At 32.0% G+C, this 13,534-nt stretch overlaps 2 protein-coding genes, 1 long non-coding RNA gene and 1 pseudogene across 8 annotated transcripts; all 4 read right to left on the bottom strand.

Annotated features, from left to right (window-relative positions):
• Positions 1–45: 45 nt before the first annotated feature.
• On the bottom strand, positions 46–1,726 carry LOC110229709. Of its 5 annotated transcripts, XR_002333090.1 has the most exons (6): positions 1,208–1,726; positions 1,044–1,130; positions 505–564; positions 310–433; positions 157–219; positions 46–63 (listed from the first exon to the last, which is right to left on the bottom strand). It is a non-coding gene; the product is annotated as an uncharacterized LOC110229709 (long non-coding RNA). The 5 variants fall into 5 exon arrangements; XR_002333091.1 differs by lacking the exon at positions 505–564 and having other exon boundaries at positions 310–428; positions 1,208–1,724; XR_002333089.1 differs by lacking the exon at positions 505–564 and having other exon boundaries at positions 1,208–1,723.
• A 351-nt stretch (positions 1,727–2,077) lies between these two features.
• On the bottom strand, positions 2,078–8,253 carry LOC9319758 (MATH domain and coiled-coil domain-containing protein At2g05410). Its single transcript, XM_002883645.2, has 4 exons — positions 8,125–8,253; positions 7,882–8,042; positions 2,901–3,124; positions 2,078–2,748 (listed from the first exon to the last, which is right to left on the bottom strand). The coding sequence occupies exons 1-4, from the start codon at positions 8,229–8,231 to the stop codon at positions 2,359–2,361; spliced, it is 882 nt and encodes a 293-aa protein (XP_002883691.1). The 5' UTR covers positions 8,232–8,253; the 3' UTR covers positions 2,078–2,358.
• Positions 4,639–5,988, bottom strand: LOC110229821 (annotated as a pseudogene).
• Positions 8,254–11,345: 3,092 nt separating the features above from the next.
• Positions 11,346–13,414, bottom strand: LOC9319757 (MATH domain and coiled-coil domain-containing protein At2g05410). Of its 2 annotated transcripts, XM_021030605.1 has the most exons (5): positions 13,183–13,414; positions 12,853–12,977; positions 12,598–12,758; positions 12,255–12,478; positions 11,346–12,016 (listed from the first exon to the last, which is right to left on the bottom strand). In XM_021030605.1, exons 2-5 carry the CDS (start codon positions 12,957–12,959, stop codon positions 11,600–11,602), a joined length of 909 nt encoding a protein of 302 aa, XP_020886264.1. In that variant the 5' UTR covers positions 12,960–12,977; positions 13,183–13,414; the 3' UTR covers positions 11,346–11,599. The 2 variants fall into 2 exon arrangements, with proteins under 2 accessions (XP_020886264.1, XP_002883690.2); XM_002883644.2 differs by lacking the exon at positions 13,183–13,414 and having other exon boundaries at positions 12,853–13,138.
• Positions 13,415–13,534: the final 120 nt, after the last annotated feature.

Raw genomic sequence — 13,534 nt, 5'->3', positions numbered from 1 at the left:
CCTTCTGGACCATGCTTCCTTTGTTCTTGTCTTTCATTCCCACAGTCAACAACGTTAACACCTCTGTTGGCAAACATGGAACAAAGGGAAAACAGATTACTGAATTATGATTTACAAAAAATAAACGTTGATGATAAGAAAGGAAATTTTACTTACTCTTCTATGTTGCTAGTCCATTGTGCTTCAGGATCGTAGAGATTGTTACCACATTTGTGATTGCTAAATACACAAAAGATTAGATTATACGTATATAACACACAAGACGAGAAACAGATCTAAACAAGATTAAGTGATAGTAAGAATCTATACCCATTCCAGGTATCACTCAAACTCCACTTCAAAAGCCTTTCTTTATCTCCTGCTTTCTCAATGAATCCAAGCACATGAGAGTACAATTACTAGCTAGGACTAGTATTAACCTTTTGTCCCTTCACTGTCAAAAACAGAACCCATGTAAGTTAAAAAAAAATAACGTGTGTATGAAATAAAAATGTAGTAGCTAACCAGAGAAACCCAAAACTTGTGACTTAGACAACCAAAACTTGCAAATTTAGAAACCAAAACCTGAAAATTCATAAACTAAAACCTGTAACAGAAAATCAAAACCTGCAGCCATCAATCTGGAAAGCTATTTCCACTTCCACAATCATCAGAAGCCATAAAAAACAGACTCCAATAAAGGATCAAGTATGAAACATTACCATTAACATTACAAATCTGTAGAGTAATCGTTATCTAAGTCGCAACAACCTAGACTAAAGTAACCAAATTAAATTCTTAAAGATCACATCCTAACAAATCTTAATAGAGTACACATGAACCATTTGAAGCAGCAATGAGAAAACGAGAAAAGTAACGACATCTTAATAGAGTAAACATGAACAATTGCAAACATTTTTCAAAGACTGCACATATATACCAAAGAGGAGACATTGCGACAGTCCATAAATAAGGCATGGTTTGCTTGAATCCTAAGAACTACGTGAGTAAAGACTCCATCATGTTCATTGAAAAAAAAACAAAGAAAAAGCGGAAAGACAGACCTCTCTTGGTTATTTCTTGAGCTTTGCTCTCTTGCCACTCTCACTAAATGGAAAAGAGCTCTGGAAGTATTTGAGGATTCATTGTATCTGGGAAACAAGTAAGATATTAGAGTAGAAAAAGGGAGAGTTCTATGATGTATGAAAATAGATATGTAAAAACTCACTAGAAGAACTCGATGGAGACTTTTTGCTTTCTAAATCGAAATCATTATCTCACTGCTAAATCAATCTAACCCAAATTCATCTACAATTGCTAATAAATCTAGTGAATCCTAACAAAATCGTACATATGGAGCCGAGAGAAAGAGAAAGACGGGAGTCGGAGGGAGAAGGATTAAGCAATTGATCGAGAAACCTTTCAGCTACGAAGAACCAAGCGACGAAGATGGTTTGGGTTTCACCTACGTTTCAGCCACCGAAATTAAATTTATGGTTTAAGGCTATCTCAGACCACCGACGAAGATGGAGACTGAAGATTTCATCAAATTGAAGAAGAATAAGATAAATTTGGGGATGAAAGCGAGGGTGACAAAGAGATAATGGATCTGAAATCTGAAGCGAAACTGATAAAATCTAATAGATCTAGGGTTGCATAATCAGAGGAAGAGAGTAAGCGAGAGAGGAGAAAAGAAGAATAGAGAGGTATAGGAGGAGAGAACGATGAAGGAGAAGAAGATAGAAATTAGGGTTGTCTCTTAATAATTTAAAAAAAAAAAATTTTTTGCTAAAGTGTTAAGCGGTTTTTGTGAAATATTTGCAAAGTTTTGGCGGTCATAAGTGATTCTACGTCTCTTCTTTGCTATTATAGGGCTTAGCATTTTTCAAATGCTACGATATAGTTACAAATCCCTCGATATCATCTTTAATAGCATTTGCAAAATCCGTGCTATCCGAATATGCTATCAATGCACACTTTTTTTGTAGTGATCCATTGATTCTTGAAACCTTGTCTTGTTACTATCCCGCTGCATAATTAACCACTCCAAATTGTGTAGAAGAAAAAGTTCTTAGTTGAGGAGAATAGACGTAGGGCATATATACTTAGAGAATGCTTGTTAGGCGAACGCAAACAGCTTTGAGGTATATTTCCTTTCCATGATTACGAATTAGTAAATGATAAGACCAATGGAATAAGAATGACGTCAAAATCAAGCTAAACAGCCCTCGACTATAAAGCACTTATATAAAAACATCCTATATCAAGACGTTTCAACATTAAGAGAGCTCTCATTTTCGAAATTGAAACATCAAAACGCAAGCAAAGAACACCTCGCAAAACCTAAATCCAAGTGCCCAAGACAACATTTTCATCGTACTAGGGGAGAGGAGCTCTAGCTTCTAACAACTCCTCCTTCTCCTTATCTATTAGAGCTTCAAGGTCTAAGCACTTCTTCTTAAATGGCTGAAGTTTTTCGTCCATTTCGTGAAGCCGGGCCAAACAAGCCTCTTCTTTCTTCTTCTTTTCCTTTACTTCACCAAGTTTCTTCTCCAACCAATCCAACTTAAACCCTGCTTCTCTCAAATATGACAGTGCAGCGCCCGCATCAAAGAGACCATCATTGGAGAGTTCTTGAGGCGATCGGCATAGCGTTTGGGTTAAGCTCAAGAGAACATTCATGTATGCCGTCTTCATATATGGATTATTTAGACGAAATTTTGATGCAAAATCTTGGTGACTTTCAAACAAAAGCTTCACTGATTCTACCTGTGTGTGAAAAAGATATTTAAAGTAAAACCACATCATATATGAAGCTTGTAAATATATCAAGAAACTGAACTATACATTGTGGTTAGAATTTCTACTAAACAACAAGACAAAAACACAACAAAAAGAGTTATATTTTTCTAATTGTTTACCTGTGAAGGAAGAACTTGAAAGCCATTGACATCTACCGTTTCCACTACTGATGAAGATTCCTCTGAGCCATCTAATTTTCCTACAACTTCAAGAACATCTATCTTGGCAACAATTGTGAGTTCTCCATTCACCACCAATCCCGCTTTGGCATGAAGTTCAGTGAGGGTAATCATTTCTTGAAACCCCCAGTTAGGAGCCTTCTGATCAAACCAGTGCTGAGTCTCTGCAATATTATTATGGGTAAATTGCAGGCCAGGGCAGAAGACCAACTTTTATTTTCATGGTTTGGCAAAGTGAGAATTGGTTCTCATGTTTTGACAATTTAGCCAAATTCTGACCATTTTACCCATTCCAGTGTAACGACGTACTGTTCCATGTACGGTTCAATTATGCGGTTCAGTTAGGTACACTATTCCGGTTAGGCTAAGATAATATTTTTATTTAATCTTTTGTGCGGCTGTACAGTGAAAAAGGGGAGTAATAACATTAAAAAATAAAGAGATATCAGTATTTAATGCCCAAAAAGTTGAGACATGACTCTTGTCACAATTAATGCAAAACTCATCATTACTTGTTGTAATATTAGTTTATACGTTTGAAAAATTGTAAGAGATAAGCATGAACCATCAAACAAACAAATTAGTCTCAATGAATGTGATGCTGGAGAAGTTTTGATCTTGTTGATTTACAAAGTTTGGAGCCAAGACAAGCATTGATCGTGTAAGTAATCAAGTTGGTTAAGAAGTTTTTTGTTATTACACAGTAGGATCTTGATTGTGTTCGAAATCAACATTGTTTTTTATATAAAAACCCATAAATTTTTTTTTCTAATTTTGTTTGTTGAAAATGCTAAATGAGGATATATATATATGTTTAAAAGTGTGTACTTGGAAATTCTTTTTGTTTTTTGTAGATATAATCATGTTTTGAGTTGCATTTAATGGGGTTCTGCTGAATTTATGATGCAGGTTGGTAATGGATATTCCCGTATTTACTACGGTGGGTGAGTGGAGATGCAAAGAAGAAGAATGAAAATTTGAACCAGAGGAAGGCATCTTTGGTCGCTGTGTACGTGTTAAGAAAAACATGACGTACACGGAATTTGTACGTACATTATGCGAGGTTTTTAGTGTGAAGTGTTTTTAAGAACAGAAAAGTCATACAACAAACAATGTCTTATCTCGCAATCAAACAATGCTTTTGCTACAAGCAACCTAGGTCATGTCCTACAAAATTGGAGATGGTTTGCGTTGATGATACTTGTCCATGGCATTTGACAGCTCAAGTTGTCAAGAATTCAGAATGTTTCAAAATTACATCGTATGAATGGTAATTGTGTGCAATTTAGTATTGGAAGATCTGTTTTACCTAAATCAACGTACGATTGTTGAATTAACCAATGTTGCAATTTAAGAATTTGTAAATATTACACGTACGTTGCCTCAACAATGGTACATATTGTGAAAGACGTACACGTCCATATACTCAAAGGCATCATTCTAATTTTGTACTCATCTTTAACCTGGTTTCTTCTTCAGCAACTTTAATTTTATGGCCATTGTTCACAATTTTCTTATAATCTTTTGTTTTTTTACATTTAATTTATTTATTGATTTTGTAAATCTAGTTTATTGCGTATTTTGAAGTCGAAAAACTAAAATAGAAACTCTATAACTATTACGTATACCGTCTCCACAATAGTACATAATCTAACAGAAGTACATATTCATTTTATAATCAATACTTTGTATACCGTAAACTACATACACGTAAATAGAAAAAACTCAAATAAGGACATATTTCTACCAAAAATATCTTACCAATTTCATACAAGTTTTCTACGAACTCAATTAAAAAAATATTAATAATATGTTTTCAATAAATAAGTGAAACCAACTATGATACTCTAATGAGACTCACAAAACTCCAGCTCTGTTACGCAATTTATAAAATTATATGTCAAATACGAGAAGCAGTAGAAATAAACCTCACAACTAAAGAAAAATATTGAGGAATAGTATGTTTTAAAGTGACACAGAGCCGTGTGTGGTTTGAAAATCTTAAACACTTGTCAGTAGATGATTCGCTCTTCCATTTTATAAATATTTATTATTTTTATACATTTAGTTAAAATTCGATTTTTCTATCGTTTAAGATCCATTTTCATATTTTTATTTATATTTTAAATAATATTTTATTTATTATCATCGAAGACTATTCACGATTAGCAATATCATATACACATATGTGCGTAACGGTAATAATATATACGTACACGGTAGTAATGTGTACGTACACTGTAGTAATGTGTTTGTGTAGTAATGCGTGTGTATATATGTACGTAAATATCTAAATAATTTGTATATTTACGTTTCAAATATTTTTTGACCATAAAAACAAAACATTCAAATCATGTATGAACAACACATGAAAAAAATACAGTCATACAAATAACTTAATTTTGATGTCAAAAAATTAAATTAATGTTGTACCATGAACGCTTCAATAAATATTTTTGTGTACGCACATAGTATAAGACTTATGTGATTTAGGCATTTTTAGGATGTAACTGTTTGGAGAGGTCGTACACGTATACGTGTATCTCAATATTATCGTGTACGTCTATAGGTTAAGTTTAAAATCTTATTAATTATCAACAAATAATATCGTATAACATAACGCTTACTAAAAAATTTCAAAATAACAATTAAATAGAAACAACATCAAAACAAAAAAATATCATATATATCGTACTAAATACATAATATTTGGCTAACTCGCCGTATGCACTATCGTAGATACCAAACATTACAAAAATTCCTAAAAGGACCATAATTCTCTTCAACAGAACCACATATAATTTTATTGTAATATACCAAGTACTTGATCCTCTTGTGTTGATAGGTTCCCTTCTAAACAACACCAATGCGAATATTTTTTTTTATTCATAGTAGGGATCTAAGTGTAAACATTTTTATGTCATTTTGTCCAATCCGATAAGCAAAGTGTGAATATTATGTACATTATGTGGGACCTTGTTGATGAAACTAACCTTGGGTTAGAGATGAAAACACAACAAAACCCATATTTGAGGTATCAAATGTTGTTGAGGAAGTAGATGAGGAAGTAGATGAGGAAGAAGAAGTCGAGGACGATAAAGAGGATGAACAGAAAGAGATTGGGGATGACGAAGAGGGTGTTGAAGATGACGATTAAAAACGATAGTAAAGGTAGTAGCAAAAATTACATTAAAATAGATGGACTGAATTTTTGTTGAGAAATATGGAATATGACATGTCAGAGATGTTGGTGACACTCTATTTACCGTGGAGCTAATATGAAAATTCAGTTAATTAAAAGAATCGTGTACGTATACTAATGAATGTGTACGAGATTGAAAAATCATCGATAATTTTGGAGAGAATTATGACATTCAACCATTTGTGAGTCATAACCAAAAGGGAAGACATCATTTTTGGAAGAATTCGATGATTTAGTCAATGTCTGACTTGATGAAACAGAAGTATAAATTAGTATGACATGAGAGACATTGTAAGTTGTGAGTATGTTTAGAAACACTTATTTTTTTGCAAATAACAATGTCTTCATCTCCAGTAGGACTATCGTAGAATATTAATTTATTACATCAATAAATATTGCGTACACGTTTATAAAATCAATATTGCGTACACAAAAAATTGTGTACACGTACATAGAAGAAATTCAGAGGGACAAAATATATAACTATGGTTTACTTTTTGTCTAAGTCACAAATTGCGTACGTTAACAAAAAAAACTAAAGAAGAAAGCACACCTAGTACAAAAAATCAATTTCTTGAAAATTTTGCAGAATCTGGGTTTGCTATTGAAGAAAAAAGAGAATTCTGAAATGATATGATCATACGAAAGATATACTTGAAATCAAAATTTTGAAAACGATTTATCCTGATTTAGGTTAGGCATCAAGTTTTTAACGAAGATTCGATTAAGATTACTCCTTGCAGGAGAGACGATACTCTGTTCCGCCTCTCTGCAAATTTTGAAAAAAAAATAGATCTTTGAAAACGGTTTCGTAAGACTTGTGATTCGGGTACTAAAATCGATCGCATGAAAGTAAATTGACATTATGTTCTACTCGCCAAAGACGCAAATTGGAGATACGATAATCTAACATATTTACATGTCAACATAATCAATGATACGTACACTATAAATTGCATGTACGTACACTGAAAATTTTTAATGAAGGGTATAATTGTAATTTGGCAGTCGTCTTCAACCTCTGCATCCCTAATTTTGTAGCTGTTTTCAACAGTTATCTCAGAATTTTGTTTTTTTTATACATTTTGAATGTTTCTTACATGTAAATATTGTACATCTAGCATATCTTAAGTTCGAAAAACTAAAGAGTTTGAGTTTTGTTTAATTGTCCGGTGATTAAGTCGATTCCGTCGAAAGAACACTTACTTTTTCACCATTTTTATCATTTCTCCAACTCGCCAGAAATCTCTTAATCTATTAACTCTAATCTCTCTACTTGATAATGAAGCAAAATCAATTATTTCACTACAAATTTTCAGATTTAAAATAAAATTTCCTTTGATTTTAGTATAAAGAGCATCTCGCCTTTGTACTCGGATTATTTCATTTTTTTTTCTTTAAATTCTGATTTTCTAAAAAATTTTATATGTTTAAGTAAAAAAAATATATAATCATTTTTTCTTTCATGTAGTTTGGTTGTAGAAGAGTTAAGAAACGTAACCAAACAAGAATAGTTGTTCTCTAAGGGTAATTTGGTCTCAAATAGCTCAATTTGCTATTCTCTGAAAGGTCAATCTCACTTTGCCAAAACATGAGAACAAAACTCAAAATATTGTTTTACGTGAAAATAACTTTATTATAAACCATAACTCAACACGGAAGCATAAAACTACCATAAACCATAAAGCAGTAAAGCATATATATATAGATAACAATAACCTCTTATTTTGGAGAGTTTTCCTGAATATTGATTTACTAATGTTAGAGAAAATTTAGCGTGTATTCTCCATCCAATAGGCAAAGATTCAATATCCGGAACATGTAGATACAGAGACAAACAATTAGCCTTATTATATCCCTTGGGATAGAACCGAAGATGCCTGCAAACAAAAACCAAACAAAAAACAATCATCTAACCTAAATTGGGCAAAAAAAACATTAGAAAACAATTTATGTTCTTACCATTTGCAGCCATCGACAACGAATTTATCAGAATAAATCGATGCATCTTGCAAAGAAAAGGAATCTCTTATCACCCACGTAATCGTCGTATCAACTTTTGTCCCCATTGATCTCGATGATGACTTCTACACCATGTTTTCATTACAAGTTACCAAAATAAATTCGTGAATTAATCTACATATACATTTTTACAGGGGGTTTTTGCAAAAAGTCTTTTGGATTCGGGTTTTATCCGGGTTTAATTCTGTTCGGATCCTGGATAAGATAATTAAGGAAATATTTTTAAATAAAACGACATTAATTAGTAATAAATTCGTTTTTCATATTTAATATCACAAAAAATCTCTTTTGGTAATATTTTCTGATTTGATTTTTTAAAGGAAAACGACATTAATTAGTAATAAATTCGTTTTTCATATTTAATTTCACAAAGAATCTATTTTGGTAATATTTTCTGATTTAGGCTATCAAATAACAATAAAATCGAAATCAAATCTAAATTTTTAATGATTATCATACATAAATTCGAGATAATATATAATGGAAACTAATCTCAACAGATTAAATTTCTAATAGAAGATATATTAGCAAAACGAAATCTTTCCTATTATTCTGGAAACTAATCCCGATTACATCATTCATTACCTAAATTCGTTTTTTTTTCCTTTATGGTTTTAAAAGATATGTGGTATATATTATTTGTTCCTATAATCTCGATTATGCTCCTATAATCTTGATTTCATATTCTCCAATTTATGTATTCAAATCTAACTAATTCCAACTAATTAATACTAAATATTTTTTTTTCCTTACCTAAGATCTAATTTAGTTATGATTTTATTAAATCTCATTTACTATTTACTATAACTTTCCCTCCTAATATTCGAGTAATCGCGTATAAAGAAAACAATTAATACTCTAATCATAGCATATTCCTATAGTATAAACGATTACATATCTTTTATTCCAATTTCTAAATGGTATCAAATCTTTTTTGCTTGGTCATCAAAATACGCTTACATCTAACTTCGTCGAGTATAAATACTTTGCACATATTGATAGCCTAGAGACATTAGTAGCGATGGCAGCAATGACTCTAGAGTCATTTCTTGGAGTTTATACATGGTCTCTTTTGACGAGAAACCTTGCATTGGTTCATCGAGTTATGAAAGTGAGGCCAACAGTAACTCTCCTGGTGACCTTTTCTTTGAATATCTTGAAGCTGCTATGCCATTTGGTCGTGAACCATTGACCGACAAGGTAAGTTAATTATCTCTGCTTATACATGTAACAAAAGTAGTATGACTTCTATAAACATGTTATACACACATAGTGTTCAATTTTGTAGCCAGTGAAAATGTTATGCTCTGTCTCATAATAATGTTTAACCTTAATATTGCAGATCTAAACCCGCCGTCGCAATTTCCAGCACTATGAACATAAAGAAGCTGTGATATTTCGCCTTCGAGTTGGGTCTCTATTGATACACTTTCACGAATTTATTTTTCCAGATCTTTCTGTCTAAATTTTTTTTGGAAGATAGCAGAAGTTTGCTAAGAATATAGGTTGATGGAAGGGAAGGATGACCTGCGCAAAAGCTCATCTCGAAGAGAGACGACATTGAGCGAGGGATTAGAGAACTACGGTTCGGTTTCTTTAATGATTTATTAGTTTCACTTTTACATTTTGTTTTATTACTGTGGAAAACTTTATGTAATTGAAACAGTTTGTTTCCATACTGAATCAATAAAATTGTTGTCATTTAATACATAAATGGTTTCGAGAAAACACTTCAACATGATTGCAGAAACAAATAAATCATTTTTCAAACAAATTTAATTTTGACCTATAAATATAAACAATTGTTGAAACTAATCAATATAATTTATTGGATTTTACAACTCTAATAATTTAGTTAACCGGATAATATGGACGGAGTTATATGATGGAACGAGAACGGAACGGTATACCACGGGTGAAATCCTAGAATTAACAATCTACATATACATTATAAATATTTATAAAAGATATTAATACGGGACGGTTGAAAATCTAGATATAACAATCAAAATACAATTATGAAGTTTGGATCTATTTTTACTAAAATGAAATTAAAATTTACTAATTCTACCATTTATACAACTCTCAATATCAATATATACATTTAAATTAATAAAAAAATTCATATATGTCAAATAAAATATTTAAATTAATAATTAAAAAAAAAAATCAAATAATATTTAGGCCCGCGGTGTACCGCGAATTAACATCTAGTAACAAAACAAAACCAAATAAAGATTAAGATTCCACTATGGAACATCATTCTAAACAGTTTTTTCTTTACAAATTACCACGTTTGAGAAACTGAAACAATTAAGCCACAACTTCAAAGGCTTCGAAGCTTAGATTAGGAATAAAAACACTTCCGTTCCTCATATCTAGCCATCTAGGGTTAGTAAGATTTGACCTAAGTCTAAACGAAATTTTGCAAGAAAAGCATTTGACTTCTCCTAAATTATTTTTATACATTGACCTTCACAAAATGACAAAAATGACCCATAACCTAGTCGTTATATAAGGACGTTTATTTGACATAATACTGAAACATAACGTTTCATTGTTTATTCTAGCCCTGGGCATATGGGTAGTCCGTTCGGGTTCGGATTAAATGGATAATGAATTTACGACCCATTCGGGTATTTCTAAACATTCGGTATCGGTCCGGTTCAAGTATCGTCGGGTTCGGGTCGGTTTCGGTAAAAACATTTAGACCCTATAAATACCCAAAAATATAGGTACCCGTTCGGTTTGGGTATTTTATATGTAAATATCAAGTTTTGTACGTAAAATATGGGGTACCAAAAAAAAACTTTAAAATTTGTTAAATTTAATAAATTTAGTTATATTTGAATACATTTTGTTAAATTTTGACAAACATAACAAATAATTTTTGGATAGTTTGGTTGTTTTGGGTATTGAAGTCTAAAGTTAATTGACATATTTAGATTTATAATTTTAATTCTAGATAATTATATTATATTAAAATTATATATAATTAATATTTGGGATATTTAATTATATGTTCGGGTATTCGGGTACCCTGTTTGGGTAACGGGTAATATCCGGACCGACCCGATACCCACGGGTTTACAAAAACTGTACTCAATGAAATAATTTTCTCTTACCCTTAACCGCTTTAAACAGGTTTTTTCGGTCCGGGTATCGGTCCGGATTTCGGGTCCGGTTTTTTTTGCCGAGGCCTTGTTTATTCACTCTCAACAAGTGTTTTTCATTAATCCTCAATTTATTAAAGGAGAAGAATGTGTTGTTAGGTCAGCACCACAATTTTAAAGAAAAAATATAGAAATATCCTATATCTCAAAACGTTTCCACATCAAGAGAGATAAAACATCAAAACGCAAGCAAAGAACACCTACCAAAACCTAAATCTAAGTGCCCAAGAACTCTCAAGTCATTAGACAATATTGTCAATGTCATCGTACAAAGAGAGAGGTTTTCTAGCTGCTAACAACTCTTCTTTCTCCTTACTTATCTGATCTTCAATGTCTAAGCACCTCTTCTTAAATGGCTGAAGCTGTTCGTCCATTTCTCGTAGCCGGACTAAACACGCCTCTTCTTTCTTCTTCTTTTCCTTTACTTCACCAAGTTTCTTCTCCAACCAATCCAACTTAAGCCCTGTTTCAATCAAATATTCCAGTGCAACACCTGCATCAGAGAGACCATCATTGGAGAGTTCTTGAGGCGATTGACACAACGTTTGGATCAAACTCAGGAGGACATTCATGCACGCCGTCTTCAAATATGGATTCTTTAGACGAAACTTTGATACAATATCTTGGTGTTTTTCAAACAAACGCTTCACAGATTCTACCTGCATGTGAAAAGGATATATAAAGTAAAACCACACATATATATCTGAAACTTGTACATATATCAAGAAACTGAACTATATAGTGAAACTCTTACTGTTTATTCTTTTCATATATATTCTACGTGTGTAAGAGAATTTTTTTTGTCATATACTTATTTCAAACCACAAGATAAGTCATCTAGTAGAACCCATGATGGCTTCTCTTGTGGTTAATATTTCTTCAAAACAACAGTCTTACCTGTGAAGGAAGAACTTGAAACCCATTGACATCTACGGTTTCCACTACTGATAACGATTCCTGTGAAACATCTAATTTTCCTACAACTTCAAGAACATCTATCTTGGCAACAACTTTGAGTTCTCCATTCACCAGAAATCCCTTTCTAGCATGCAGTTCAGTGAGAGGAATCATAGCCAGAAACCCCCAGCTAGATAACTTCTGATTAAACCACTGCTGTCTCTCTGGAAAATCGCAAAACATATTTCATCTCATCAGTTACTTTAGTGGATTAATATCATCAATAGTTTACAAATTGACACAAACATAAACCATAAAGTAGCAAGCCTACAAAAACATTAACCTTTTAGTTGAGAGAGTTTTTCAGAAAATTGATTTACTAAAGTTAGAGAAATTTTAGCGTGTCTTCTCCATCCAATAGGTAAAGATTCTTTATGAGGAACGTCTACAAACAGAGAAATATTATCATTGTTATAATATCCCTTGGGGAAGGCCTTAATACGCCTGCAAGCAAAAACAATAGAAAAACAATAAAAAAATATTATCCTGTAAACCCTAAATTGGACGAAAAAAATTAGAAAACAATTTATCATCTTACCACTTGCAGCCACCAACAACTAATATATCAGAATAAATTGGTGCAGATTGCAAAGAAGAGAAATTTTTAATCACCCAAGTAATCGTGGTATCAACTGTTGTCTCCATTGATCTCAATGATGACTCCTACACACAATTTTTGTAAATCGAAAAGTGAAAGAACAATCTCGAGAAACAAAACCAAAAGAAAGATTAAGATTCCACTATGGAACATCTTTCTAAACAGCTTTTATTTATTTCTTTACAAGTTACTACGTCTGAGAAACTAAATATAGTCAAGGAAATTTTTTTTTAAAAAAGTAGAACGATTAAATATAATTTTAGTATTTACCTCTCAGAGTGAGGTCGAAAGTCAGACAAAACGATGTACTGAAACAGTGTAGCCACAACTTTTAAGCTTTCAAGTTTTATATTAGGAATAGGAAGACTCATATCTAGGGTTAGTTAATAAGATTTGGCATAAAGTCTAAAAGATAATTTGCAAGAAAAGCATTTGACTTTCCCTAAATTATTTTTAAAACAATGACCTTCACAAAATAGTAAAACTGACCCTGATCATTATATAAGAACGTTTATATGACATAATATAGAAACATAACGTTTCATTGTTTATTCATTCTCGATAAGACGATAACAAGTGGTTTTTCATTAATCCTCGAACAATCTTTCTAGTTACTTCGTTC

The sequence above is a fragment of the Arabidopsis lyrata genome, assembly GCF_000004255.2.
Source record: "Arabidopsis lyrata subsp. lyrata unplaced genomic scaffold ARALYscaffold_3, whole genome shotgun sequence".
Classification (NCBI taxonomy): Eukaryota; Viridiplantae; Streptophyta; class Magnoliopsida; order Brassicales; family Brassicaceae; genus Arabidopsis; species Arabidopsis lyrata.
Note: the sequence above shows the minus strand (reverse complement) of the source record. Positions and strands in the feature narration are given on the sequence as shown.